The sequence below is a fragment of the Gossypium hirsutum genome, chromosome A07 (assembly GCF_007990345.1).
Source record: "Gossypium hirsutum isolate 1008001.06 chromosome A07, Gossypium_hirsutum_v2.1, whole genome shotgun sequence".
Lineage (NCBI taxonomy): Eukaryota > Viridiplantae > Streptophyta > Magnoliopsida > Malvales > Malvaceae > Gossypium > Gossypium hirsutum.
The window spans coordinates 86,507,765-86,521,354 of NC_053430.1; the positions used below are offsets into that span (position 1 = coordinate 86,507,765).

The 13,590-nt window shown below is 37.4% G+C and overlaps 1 protein-coding gene across 5 annotated transcripts; it reads right to left on the minus strand.

The window, feature by feature from the left end:
* Window positions 1–1,082: 1,082 nt before the first annotated feature.
* On the minus strand, window positions 1,083–4,504 carry LOC107955639 (cell division protein FtsZ homolog 2-1, chloroplastic). Of its 5 annotated transcripts, none has more exons than XM_041116533.1 (6): window positions 4,349–4,504; window positions 4,011–4,143; window positions 2,618–3,329; window positions 1,781–1,881; window positions 1,414–1,617; window positions 1,083–1,292 (listed from the first exon to the last, which is right to left on the minus strand). In XM_041116533.1, the coding sequence occupies exons 3-6, from the start codon at window positions 3,236–3,238 to the stop codon at window positions 1,238–1,240; spliced, it is 981 nt and encodes a 326-aa protein (XP_040972467.1). In that variant the 5' UTR covers window positions 3,239–3,329; window positions 4,011–4,143; window positions 4,349–4,504; the 3' UTR covers window positions 1,083–1,237. The 5 variants fall into 5 exon arrangements, with proteins under 5 accessions (XP_040972467.1, XP_016746932.2, XP_040972468.1 ...); XM_016891443.2 differs by having other exon boundaries at window positions 4,011–4,155; window positions 4,349–4,484; XM_041116534.1 differs by having other exon boundaries at window positions 4,011–4,019; window positions 4,349–4,482.
* Window positions 4,505–13,590: the final 9,086 nt, after the last annotated feature.

The following is a 13,590-nucleotide window of genomic DNA, read 5'->3' on the forward strand; positions in this document are numbered from 1 at the left end:
TTTTGGTAAATGATTATTGTTATTGTTATTTAAATTTTAATAAGATTATTATTATCAGTAATAAATATTTTAATCATATTTAAACATAATTATTATTAAATATATTTTAATTAATAATATATAATTTAATAAAATTCTTATAATTAGCAGAAATTTGTTTTGGTAAATTATTATTGTTATTGTTATTTAAATTTTAATAAGATTATTAATATTAATAATAAATAATTTAATCATATTTAAACATAATTATTATTAAATATATTATAATTAAAATATATAATTTAATAAAATTCTTAATAATTAATATTCTTATATGAATTTACTCAAATCATAATATATGATACTGTAAAATATAAAGTAACATAATTATTATTAAATATATTATAATTAAAATATATAATTTAATAAAATTCTTAATAATTAATATTCTTATATGAATTTACTCAAATCATAATATATGATACTATAAAAGAAAATTTGAAATAATTAATATTAAATATATTTTAATTAAAATATATGATTTAATAAAATTTAAAATAATTATAACTAATAAATTATATTTCCAACTGAAACAAGCCAAACAACATAAGCAGTATTAGAACGGGGATTATTAAATCGACTTTTGTAGTATAAAGTTCCAAAAAAAATTTTCTTTTATCTGTAGATAGAGAGAATCATGTTCATAAAACATATAAAATTTGACGTTGATGAACTGCAGTCTCTTCCATTGTTAATGCAGGTTGAAAGGCTTGATTTCAATAGTGTTACGGCCTTTGTATTTAACTTCAAATAGAAGTTTGTACAATTGCTCCAATTAATATTTTTTTCTTTGCTTCTATTGGCTGGGTTAGAAATTCAAAACAATATTTTTGAAAGACTTGTATAATTTCATCTGCTCAATAATTGAAAAAACTCAATTTGATTTCTTCCTTTAATTGTCTCTTTTTTAAGTACTAATTATCAGCAACAGGCAGGGCGATTTAATGTGGTCAAAACAACCACATCAAGCACTCTCATCTCTTTGTTTGCAGCAAAGATGAACTCAACAGCTTCAAACCATGGCAAAATAAGTACAACATAGATAACCAAAACAGGATATGCTTTCTTCAATAACATCTCAACTTAAATAACGGAACATTCATATTATGTTCGGAACACAAAATAGGTAACTTATAAAGTACTGAATAAAAAACAGAAGTGTCCACTGCCATGGTTTATGCAAAGTCCTACCAATTCCTCAACGATTGGCCTTGGCAACTCTCTCGATTTCGTCCTTCTTCTTGATGGCATAGCTGCACAAACAACACGAGAATGATGAAGCAAGCTGTGGTAAATAAATGGGATTGCAAGGACAGTTCCTAGTTTCAAAGCAAAATAAGGTTCAAACACGGGAGTTCAAAGGCTGTTATTTACCTGTTAGATGATCCCTTTGCTGCGTTAATAAGCTCATCAGCTAAACATTCAGCGATAGTTTTAATGTTTCTGAATGCAGACTCACGATTACCAGTGGTGAGGAGATAGATGGCTTGATTCACTCGACGAAGAGGAGAAATATCAACAGCCTGACGCCTCACAACACCAGCAGAACCAATACGAGTAGCATCTTCACGAGGTCCACTGTTATATCAATCAAAAATCAACAAGGATTATCAAAGATTGATCCAACAAAGATAACCCAGAATTGGAAGATGTTTTAATTAACATCATCTGCTACTTTAAAGATTAAAGTCAGCTAGTGATACATTTGAAAAAGGAAATTCTTAAAGGTCATATAGGCCACCTGTTGATAATGGCATCAACAATGACTTGAATTGGGTTCTGATCAGTCAGGAGATAAATAATTTCCATAGCATGCTTCACAATCCTGACTGCCATAAGTTTCTTTCCATTGTTTCGGCCATGCATCATCAATGAGTTTGTAAGCCTCTCAACAATGGGGCACTGAGCCTTTCTAAAACGCTTAACTAAGTACCTCCCAGCAGTGTGTAAAACATATGATAGATTATACACTACTCCACATGTAAAACATTCAACTAAAAGGTTACATGGTACTTTTGCCTCAACTAAACCTATATCCAAAACCACACATTAGAATTTCTCGACAAACAAGCCATAATAAGACCCAGAAATACTGAAAATCGAACATCTTGAAGATTATAGATGCTACTTTTTAAGTAACTTCAGATCAAAACTAAAATCCAAAAATCAAGTGACTTTAGATCAAAATTAAAATCCAAAACAATGCTAACTTATATGGCTATAAACATACACCTGATGCTTAGCATGTAATAACAGTTTGCAGTTGCAGAGATAAGACATGACTTTCATTAAGATTTCAGTCAATTGAATAAGTTCCATGAAACAAGAAATTGCATATAAGTAGCAAGATTAGTTTTATTTACCATATGATCAATGAATATTCACCATAAATAAGAAGCTTGAAACATTTTCATTGACACATATTCTTGACCAGTTTCATAGTGGGGTCTAGTTCATGGTAAGTTCTTTAAAAGCCTAAAAAAAGAGGTAATTTAAATTGAAACCACTCATGAAATCAGACTGTAACAGTACAAGTAATAATTAAAATTCTAACTAAATGATAAGGATGCAGACTTACAGTAACAAAAACCATATCAGCACCATAAAGAGCTGATTCTATTGACTCCTTGCTTTCTTTGGCAGCATTCATACCAATCTCTGGGTTTCCACCAGCACCAAGACCCCGAGTTAGCTCCTGACCAATTTGCAAACGGTGCTCAGGAAAGACAGGTGACAATTTCATGGCTTGAATATCAGTGTTAACAATCCAGAACTCTACACCCTTCAAAGCACTCTCTATCATACGGTTAACAGCATTTGACCCACCGCCTCCGACACCAATGACTTTGATCTTAGCCTCATTATAATTACTTGAACCCGTCATGCCCCCTAAGCTCTCGGGACTAGAGCTATCCTTTCTTGGGTTTGTTACTATAGGATTCCCTTCACCTCTAAGCATCGAAACTTCTGGGTGCATATTCAGAAAAGGGTCCTTATTTTGATATGGACTAACGCTATGGGAGTTGTTGGAACATCTAAAATGAGGCATATTAGACCTTTGGCTCGGACTCGAAGACCCGCATCTAAGTTTCCCTAAAGGATTCTCCATTAATATTCTCCCACCAAGAACATTAAGTACCCCCATTGATCTCGTATCTGAAGGTCTAAAATATGGCGATATCGATATAGCATTCGCCATTTTCCCAGCACTATGACACAAACTAGAAAATTTAAAGAGTCCTAAATAGCTTGAAGTTCAATTTTTCACAGTCAAGTCCTCTTTTCAGTGCCTGCATAAAACATAGAATAAAAGAAACAACTATATTCAAAAAGATTCATAATAAAGAAAGACCAATTAGCGCAAATTGTAACTCACTTAGCAGTATCAGCTTAAAACTACAAACTTAAAATAAAAAAATAAACCTTAAACCCAAAGATAAATTATAAAAAGGCTATACTTCTCTAAATTGAAGAGCAAAAAGAGCTTATAAAAAATTGCAGCTAAAACCCAGAACAAGAAAATTAAAAAAAATGTATAAATTACATGAAATGCAAATAGAAATTAGAAAAAAAATGGAATCTGGGTCTTAAAAGAGAAAGAGGAAAAGAAAAGGAAAATACCTGAAAGAGATGCAAAGTCCAAGATAATAGAAAAAACGAAGTTACCACTGGAAATGGGAGAAAGGGGAAAGGGGTTTTTCTTTTATATTTATATAATTTTATTTTGTAATTTTTATATTTCAGGGCTTAAATTGAAGCTCTTTTTGGCTTTAGCTCCGGTGAAATTCCTTTGTCAGGTTGTAGTTGATAAAAATAAATAAAGTAAAAAAATAAAAATAAATAAAGTTGTATTTCGGAAAATAAAAAAGAAACTCAAGAAAACTGAATTTATGAGATTAAAGAGCATTAGAAAATAAAAGAGAGAAGAACAACGCAAAATGAAATAAACATAATTTAGGTTGAAGATTCACCTTCTCCCTCTGGTTGATCGAGAAGCACGATCCAGGAAAAAGGAAGAAACAACAAGAAATAAGAAACTCTTCCACCAGAATCCAAACCTCTCAAAATCCTAAACTCTCTGTTTCAATTTCTAAGAGAGAAAAACTACAAGAAATACTAAAATTAAAGCTACGTCAACAATGGAATCATAATATAGAAAATTAAATATCTGAATTAAGTAAAAAGAGAGAGAAAAATCTAAAGGAGAGACAAATAAGGGGACAATGTTGAAGACAATGTTGAAAAATCTAAAGGAGAGAAAAATTAAAACAGAGAAAGCCGAAGACAATGTTGAAGCAAAGATTCATACCTGAAATCGGCCTCCGATGAAGACAATGTTGAGGATTTGTTATGAAAGCAGAAGAAATGAGGACAGAGCAATACCAATGGAAGAAGAAGCAGAAATCTATGAGGGCAAAAAAAGAAACGAAAATAAGAAATGGGTAAGGATTCTCAAATCGGTGCTGGAGGGGGGTATTAGCTATTACGGGACCGGGTGTATTAGGGAAGGAACAGATTTGGGACGTAATGGGAATACAACCAACCAAACAACAGATTAAGGGAGGATTAAGTGGGGCCCACCGATTAGGGGTGTATTGGCATAGCCAATACACCCAACCAAACATGGTGTAAATTGCATTTACTGTTTAGGATATTGGGGAATGTTTTAAAAAGCGACTAATAATTGAATTTAAATATACTTGTTTATAATTAAGTAACTCAAACATTTGAAGGTTAGAGATTTACGCGGTTGTCGGGGAAATCAACTAAAAATTTGACTAATGGAAGTGTATTTATTAATTAATAGTATAATTACGGTGAGTAAATATATTATTTTCACGAAGATTAAAAATATTAGTAATTATTATCTTTCTGTTATTTAATCGATAAATTCAAATTATTGAGTGAAAATTAAAATTAATTAAATTAATTGCTAACGAACATGACAAAGAACAATTTAGGAAAATAATTGAATAATAAGCAAGAAGCAAAACAATATTCAGAAGAGAATTCACTTAGACTTCATCTGTCACTATTAATATAAATTAAACAATTTCTTCACTTAGTATCTTGATCTGTAAAAATCCTTGAATTATGTTAATTTTTCTTTCGATAATAAGAGCAATTGACTCTAGGTTAATTAATTGAAATTTCTTTCTAATTAAAACCCCTATTATCGCATTAACTCGGTCTATGATTACCCCTATAAAATTTGACTCTAATCCAGTTTATTTATGTCGTCTTATTTTTAGGATTGCATGTAACTTCACTCAATTACGCTAGATTTATTCTAAACAAGGTCTATTCCTCCTATGATTTAAGCACATCAAACATGAATCAATAGTTTAGAAATATCAAACCAAGAATTAAACACACATAATTAAGAACAAGATCTAAGTATTTTATTGTGTAAAATAAAAATCAAACAATAGAATTCATCAGAGGGTTCATCTCCCCTATATATTTAAAAAAATTAGTTCATGCTTGAAAATAAAACATTCAAGAGACAATATAACTGAAAGAAATAAAGAAACTCATTATAATCTCCTGAGAAATCAACTAGGAATCTTCAATCTTGACGAAAATCTGCTTTAGAATCAACTTCAATAGTATATTTCAAGTTGTTTTCTTGAATATTTTATGAAGTGTAACACCCCGAACCCGAAACCGACATCGGGGTCGAACACGAGGTGTTAACTGGCTTTAAACTCTTACAAAATTTATTTTCCAGACACTGCCCAATCTGTGTACTAGTCGTTTTAAAAATCATATCTTGAGTTTCGTAACTCGAAAATCAGTTTCGTAATTTTTCCCAGAAACTAGACTCATGTGCCCATCTATGTATTTTTTTCTAGAATTTTTGGTTGGGCCAATTAGTACAGTTTATTAGTCAAAGTCCCCCAAGTTGCAGGGGTCGACTACACTGACCTTTGCCCATTACGACTTGGATATCTCTCTGCACGGGGCTTCAATACTGTTGCCGTTTGTTTCTATGAAAACTAGACTCAGAGAGGAATCTGTACATATATGGTACGACCCCTAATTATCTCTGGTTAATTTATAATGAATTTCCAAAGTCGGAGCAGGGAATCCAGAAACCGTTCTGGCCCTGTCCCACTAAAATCTGATTATCTCTTAATATACTGCCCATATGATCTTTTCGTTACTTCCTCATGAAAGCAGACTCATCGAGCTTTGATTACATAATTTATTCATCAATTAATTCCACTCCTACTATTTTTAGTGATTTTTCAATCTCATGACACTGCTGCTGCCAGCATCTGTTACGAAAGTAACTAGGTCCATTTCATGCCTACCCTTGATCCAATTCAATCGAACATTCGTGCCATTTTCGCATGGCTTAAAGTTTACATGCCATAATTCAAACACAACGTACTAGCTTATACATGCCAAAATGATCTTCTAAACACACTAAGAAGAAAGTACCAAAACTTGCTATCCGGTGTGATGACTTCAATGACGGTCCGACCCCGCAAAAATAGATGAGACCAAGCAACCTATAGTGGGTGACAAGGAAACATCGAGTGAGTTTATAACTCAGTAAGTCATAAGCAATGCACTACCATCTATCAACAACATTATCACAAGAGGAAACAAAATGGAACGAGACAATTTACTCTATCCATACCGAACCATACCATAGTTCCTCCAACTTATCAATTCAATTTCATATCAATTCATGCATTCACATTCTATATACTCATCAATAGGACATTGAAGCAATTTCATAAATCGATTTATTTTCGTTACAATCAAACGACTATACGACCTTTCACCCATCCTACGATAAAACTTATGTACGTGACTTCAAGTATATTTGTCACATAGGTTCGAACTTACCGAGCTCAACACCAAGTATAAGCATAGCACCTATTAGCCACGTGCTCAAGACACTTACCCGACCCGCTGTCCGCGATCGACTCAATAGTGTCGCACACATAGTGTCCATAATGATTCACGAATGTATATTGAGCCCGCACACTCAGTGCTATACAATCAAATCGCACACTTAGTGCTACATAGTTAGACTCGCACACTTAGTGCCGCATGGTCAATTCGCACACTTAGTGCATCATATTCATTTCGCACACTTAGTGCAACATAGTCGAATCGCACACTTAGTGCTGTACAATTTAATCCCGCGCACCTAGCGCCAATCTCATGGTCATAAATGGTTATCCCGCACGTTTAGTGCCGAGATCAACAACTCATTACATCTTACCTCTTTTCATTCATTCAACAATTTCATCATCACATACGTACATGCATATATATATATGTATATTTATTCATTCCAATCAGCATCAATACATACACATTATGACCATTTGAAATAATACCCACTACATGCTTAATGACTTACTTTATGTTGGGTAAAATAATTCCGAGTGGGCTACTCGATGACCTTCGATTTCCCCTTGTTGGACGCCTCTCCTTTAGGTTCTTGAGCTTAAATAATACAAATAAGAGTATTCAATATTTAACTCAATAACATGAATTTATTTATCACATTCGGCAATCACACATCATTAAATTTTCAAACCAAGATGTCATTATATGACCACATATACACATATCCATATACTCAAGCTCAATAATTATAATGTAATATCATGTACCCACTTTAAGTATATTGCCGAATATACTTAATCATACATACACCTAACCAAAACAATTTCCTAAAATCTTCATATCATTTATACACTAGGCCGATTGCCCTCACCAAGTTCACCTATGTTCTTCAACAATTCCTTCATTGATCAAGCACATATTCGGCTAAGAAATGGCAATTTTAGCAACCTTCGATTTAGTACTTAACTTTTACCACATATCAAATAACTCATTTCCTTACTCATGTGACCACGTATATTCGGTCATGCATACACACATAAAATCAATTTGGAGACTCTATCAATCCCACATACATTCGGCACCTTCATCCACCATTCTACCAAGCATGTAACATTCAAACACAACCAAACTCACATTCGGCCCTAGCTCATAACAAGGTAGCCGATTCTTTTTATAGTTCAAACATTCCTCTATCATCATTCACCTAACTTTAACATGAAACCACAAAACTCACCATTTCTCATCCAACTAACATGAACAACAACCATTCCTTGAACACTTTCTCATGACCGATTGCTCATGTTATCAACAAGATTCAAGGTTTGAACATGGGCTATTTAAAACATGCATGCATCTCAAAGACAACATCAAACATACCTTAGTCTAGCAAACCACCATGGCCGATTTTCTCAAGCTCTTCCCCCTTCCTTTTTGCATTTTCGGCCAAGGATGATAAAAGATGAACAAATTTTTTTCTTTCTTCTTTAGAACATTCGGCCAAGGGGAAATGAAGAAAGATGGACACTTTTTTTTTTGTTTTTCCTTCTTACTTTCACGGCAAAAGGGGAGGAAAGAAACAATTACCACCCATCCTTTCCTTTTTCCATTTCTTTATTTCCCCATACTTCTTATTATATTTCATCCTACATACCTCACTAGGCCAACATGTTCCCAACATGTTTCCACCCATAGCATGGCCGGCCACTACATATTAGGGAGGGGGAATTTGACATGCAAGTCCCCTTTTTCTTCCACATGCACTAATAGGTCCTCATGCATTGACCTATCACATTTTAAAATTTTCTCATATAAGTCCTATTGACTAAATTCACATGCAATCGACCAAATCGAAGCTTGAAATTTTCACACATTCATTATTACATATTCTAGATAATAAACATCACATTCAAACCTTTCGGTGACTCGGTTTAGCGGTCCCGAAACCACTTCCCGACTAGGGTCAATTTTGGGCTGTCACAACTCTCCCCCACTTAAGAAATTTTCGTCCTCGAAAATCTTACCAGTAAATAGGTTTGGATATCGTTCTTTCATCGAGCTCTCGGGTTCCCAAGTTGCTTCCTCGATCCCGTGTTTGAGCCACAACACCTTAACCAACGGAACCCTTTTGTTTCGCAACTCTTTCACTTCACGAGTTAGGATACGAATCGGTTCTTCTTCATAGCTCATATCAGCCTGAATTTCAACCTCCGACGGACTAATTATGTGCGAAGGATCAGATCTATAGCGCCGAAGCATCGAAACATGAAAGACGTCGTGAATCTTTTCAAGTTCAGGAGGCAAAATCAATCTATATGCAACCGGCCCCACTCGTTCGGAAATTTCGTACGGCCCAATGAATCTCGGGCTCAACTTGCCTTTACGGCCAAACCTGAGTACCTTTTTCCAAGGCGAAACTTTGAGGAACACTTTATCTCCCACCTGATATTCAATGTCCTTCCGTTTCAGATCCGCATACGATTTTTGACGATCTGTGGCTACCTTCAGACTTTCACGGATTACCTTTACTTTCTGTTCGGCATCTTTAATCAAATCAACTCCGAAAATTTTACTTTCACCGAGCTCGGTCCAAAACAATGGTGTACGGCATTTACGACCGTACAAAGCCTCGTAAGGTGCCATCTTAATACTTGATTGAAAACTATTGTTGTAAGCGAATTCAATCAAAGGTACATACCGTTCCCATGAGCCACTAAACTCAAGGATGCAGCATCTCAGCATATCCTCGAGTATCTGAATTATCCGCTCGGATTGACCATCGGTTTGGGGATGAAAAGCGGTGCTAAAATGTAGCTGGGTACCTAAAGCTTCTTGCAATTTCTTCCAAAATCGCGAGGTGAATCTCGGATCTCTATCCGACACGATAGAAATAGGTACTCCATGTAATCTCACAATCTGAGAAACATACAATTCGGCTAGTTTATCCAATGAAAAATCCGTACGCACGGGGATAAAGTGAGCCGACTTAGTCAACCTATCAACAACAACCCAAATCACATCCTTCTTACTTGCGGACAATGGCAGTCCGGACACAAAGTCCATTGTGACTCGGTCCCATTTCCACTCGGGTATCATGATCGGCTGAAGTAACCCTGAAGGCACTTGATGTTCCGCTTTCACTTGTTGACATATTAAACATCTCGAAACAAAGTCGGAGATGTCTCGCTTCATACCATGCCACCAAAACCGACGTTTCAAGTCGTTGTACATTTTCGTGCTCCCCGGGTGAATTGACATTCGGCTACAATGGGCTTCGTTCAGTATCATCGGAATGAGTTCCGAATTCCTTGGAACGCACAAATGACTTCTAAACCTCAAACAACCATCATCATCAATCTGAAACTCCGATTCCTTGTTCGGAACACACTCAGCTCGTTTTGCAACCAATTCATCATCGACTTTCTGAGCTTCACGAATTTGATGAGTCAATAATGGTTTGGCTTTTAATTCAGCTACTAACACATTGTCAGGTAGAACAGACAAGTGTACATTCATCGCTCGCAAAGCAAATAGTGATTTCCGGCTTAAGGCGTCCGCAACCACATTAGCCTTTCCCGGGTGGTAATCAATGACAAGCTCGTAATCTTTCAACAACTCAAGCCAACGTCTTTGTCGCAGATTCAAGTCTCGTTGAGTCATCAAATATTTGAGACTTTTGTGATCCGAAAACACATGGCACTTCTCACCAAACAAATAATGTCGCCATATTTTCAATGCAAACACAATGGCGGCTAGTTCGAGATCATGGGTCGGATAATTCCTCTCGTGTGGCTTCAATTGTCTTGACGCATAGGCCACAACTCGACCTTCTTGCATCAATACGCAACCCAACCCAAGTAGGGATGCGTCACTATAAACAACAAACTCTTTACCCGATTCGGGTTGTACCAAAATTGGAGCTTCAGTCAGATGAGTTTTCAGTTGATCGAAGCTTTTCTGACATTTCTCCGTCCATTCGAACTTAACATCCTTCTGAAGTAGCTTCGTCATTGGTGTGGCTATCATCGAGAAACCTTTGACAAATCATCGGTAATAACCGGCGAGCCCTAGAAAGCTCTGGACTTCGGTAACATTTCTCGGAGGCTTCCAGTTAAGTATGGCTGAAATTTTGCTCGGGTCAACTCGAATACCCGATGCGGATACCACATGACCCAAGAAGCTAACCTCTCTTAACCAGAACTCACACTTACTGAACTTAGCATATAACTGCTTATCCCGCAAAATTTGCAACACTTGCCTCAGATGCTCAGCATGTTCGGTCTCATCTCTTGAATAGACCAAGATGTCATCAATAAACACAACTACGAACCGATCCAAATACGGCCTAAAGATCCGATTCATCAAATCCATAAACACCGCAGGGGCATTAGTGAGCCCAAACGGCATCACTAAGAACTCATAGTGACCGTACCTCGTTCTGAAAGCAGTTTTGGGTACGTCCGAATCTCGAATCCGCAACTGATAATAAACCGATCTCAAATCTATCTTTGAAAACACCGATGCCCCCTTTAATTGATCGAACAGATCATCAATACGCGGCAACGGATATTTATTCTTTATCGTCACTTTATTCAGTTGACGATAGTCAATGCACAACCTCATGGTTCCGTCCTTCTTTTTCACGAACAATACTGGTGCACCCCAAGGTGAGAAACTCGGTCGAGCGAAGCCTCTATCCGTCAATTCTTGCAACTGAGCTTTCAACTCTTTTAACTCGGTTAGTGCCATACGATACGGAGCGATCGAAATAGGCGTAGTTCCAGGTACAAGCTCAATACCAAACTCTACCTCCCGAACAGGTGGCAAACCCGGTAACTCTTCAGGAAAAACATCCGGGTATTCACAGACCACTGGCACCGATTCGGGTTTCTTTTCTAACTCCTTGTCATCAAGTACATACGCGAGGTATGCTTCGCACCCTTTCCTTACATATTTCTGGGCCAACATTGCTGATATTACAGCTGGCAACCCCCTTAAGTCCGCAGACTCAACTCGGATTATTTCGTTATTTGCGCACCTCAAATCGATAGTCTTGCTTTTGCAATTCACAACCGCATCATGCGCGGTTAACCAATCCAAACCAAGAATAACATCAAACTCGTTGAACGGCAAAAACATCAAATCAGCCGGAAAATAGGATTCTCGGATTATTAGAGGGCATCTCTTACACACTTTATCAACAAGTACGCATTGACCCAAAGGGTTTGATACTCGAATTACGAGCTCAGTAGACTCAACAGGTAGAGTCTTACTGGTTGCTAAGGTTTCGCATACATATGAATGAGTAGAACCAGGGTCAATCAATGCAATCACATTAGTATCAAAGAGAGTGAAGGTACCAGTGATGACGTCGGGGGAGGTTGCCTCCTCTCGTGCGCGAATGGCATATGCTCTAGCAGGAGTACGGTTCTCGGCGCGATCGGCCGTATCAGAGGCCCCCCTCTGACTACCACCCCTGCCTCCTAATATTCTCGGTGGTCTACCTCTAGATGTCACTCCACTAGGTCTTGCACCTTGAATCTTATTCTTCTCATCCAGCTCCGTGCAATCTCTAATGAAGTGGTCCTTCGAACCGCATCCGTAACAGGCCCTGTTAGTAGACTTGCCCCAACATTCACCTAGGTGTCGTCTTCCACATTGGGGACATTCAGGTTTCTCGTGATGATTATTGCCCACACTAGCTACCGAAGTAGCTCGGGAGCCCATCGATGGTCTTGCCCTGATGGAAATTCCCGCAGTCGCCCTCGACTTATTAATGTCCTCCCTGAACTTCTTCACAGCTGAGAACGGAGCTTTACTCGTCGATCTTTTACGATAATCTCTAGCTTCAAATTCAGCCTTCCTCTTCTCCTTTCCAAGTTCCTCCGCCTTGCAGGCTCGTTCGACTAGTGTTACGAATTCCTTTATTTCCAAAATACCCGTTAGTAGCTTTAAATCTTCATTCAATCCTTCCTCGAATCTTTTGCACATAGCAACCTCATCAGCTACACACTCTCGGGCATACCTACTAAGTCTTACGAATTCATGTTCGTATTCAGATACAGTCATACGGCCTTGCTTGAGTTCCAAGAACTCCTTACGCTTCTGGTCAATGAACCGTTGGCTAATAAATTTCTTCCGGAATTCCGTTTGAAAGAAGTCCCAAGTTACTCGCTCGTTCGGGACTATGGAAATCAAGGTCCTCCACCAATAGTAGGCTGAGTCTCGCAGCAAAGATACAGCACATTTTAGACATTCATCGGGTGTGCATGACAATTCATCGAACACCCGAATGGTGTTATCAAGCCAGAACTCGGCCCTTTCGGCGTCATCAGTTACTATGGCCTTGAACTCCTCGGCCCCACGCTTCCTAATCAAGTCTACAGGTGGCTTACTCAGCCTCACAGGATCAGCGACTGATGGCCTTACAGGCTCTTGGGGTGGATTATTCAAATTTGGGAATTGTTGGACAGCCGGGTTGGCTCGGGCATATTGCGCGACCCACTCATTCATCATGGTAAAGAAGGCTTGTTTAGCCCCCTCACCTTGATTATTCGCAGATGACTGAGGTTCAACAGGTGGCGTCCCTTGTGCAGGAGCAGCCGCTACGCTCTCAACGTCATCCGCTAGGGTTCTTTCTTCATCGGGATCCATTTACTAATCAAGACAAAAACATTTCAA

Bases quoted from the DNA above. Each gene is read 5' to 3' on its own strand.
- LOC107955639 (XM_041116533.1), bottom strand. From the start codon at position 3,238: ATGGCGAATGCTATATCGATATCGCCATATTTTAGACCTTCAGATACG. The intron at 1,882-2,617 runs GTAAGTCTGCAT...AACAATGGAAAG, and splicing joins CTGATATGGTTTTTGTTACT to AAACTTATGGCAGTCAGGAT. The intron at 1,618-1,780 runs GTGGCCTATATG...TTGATATAACAG, and splicing joins GTTGATGCCATTATCAACAG to TGGACCTCGTGAAGATGCTA.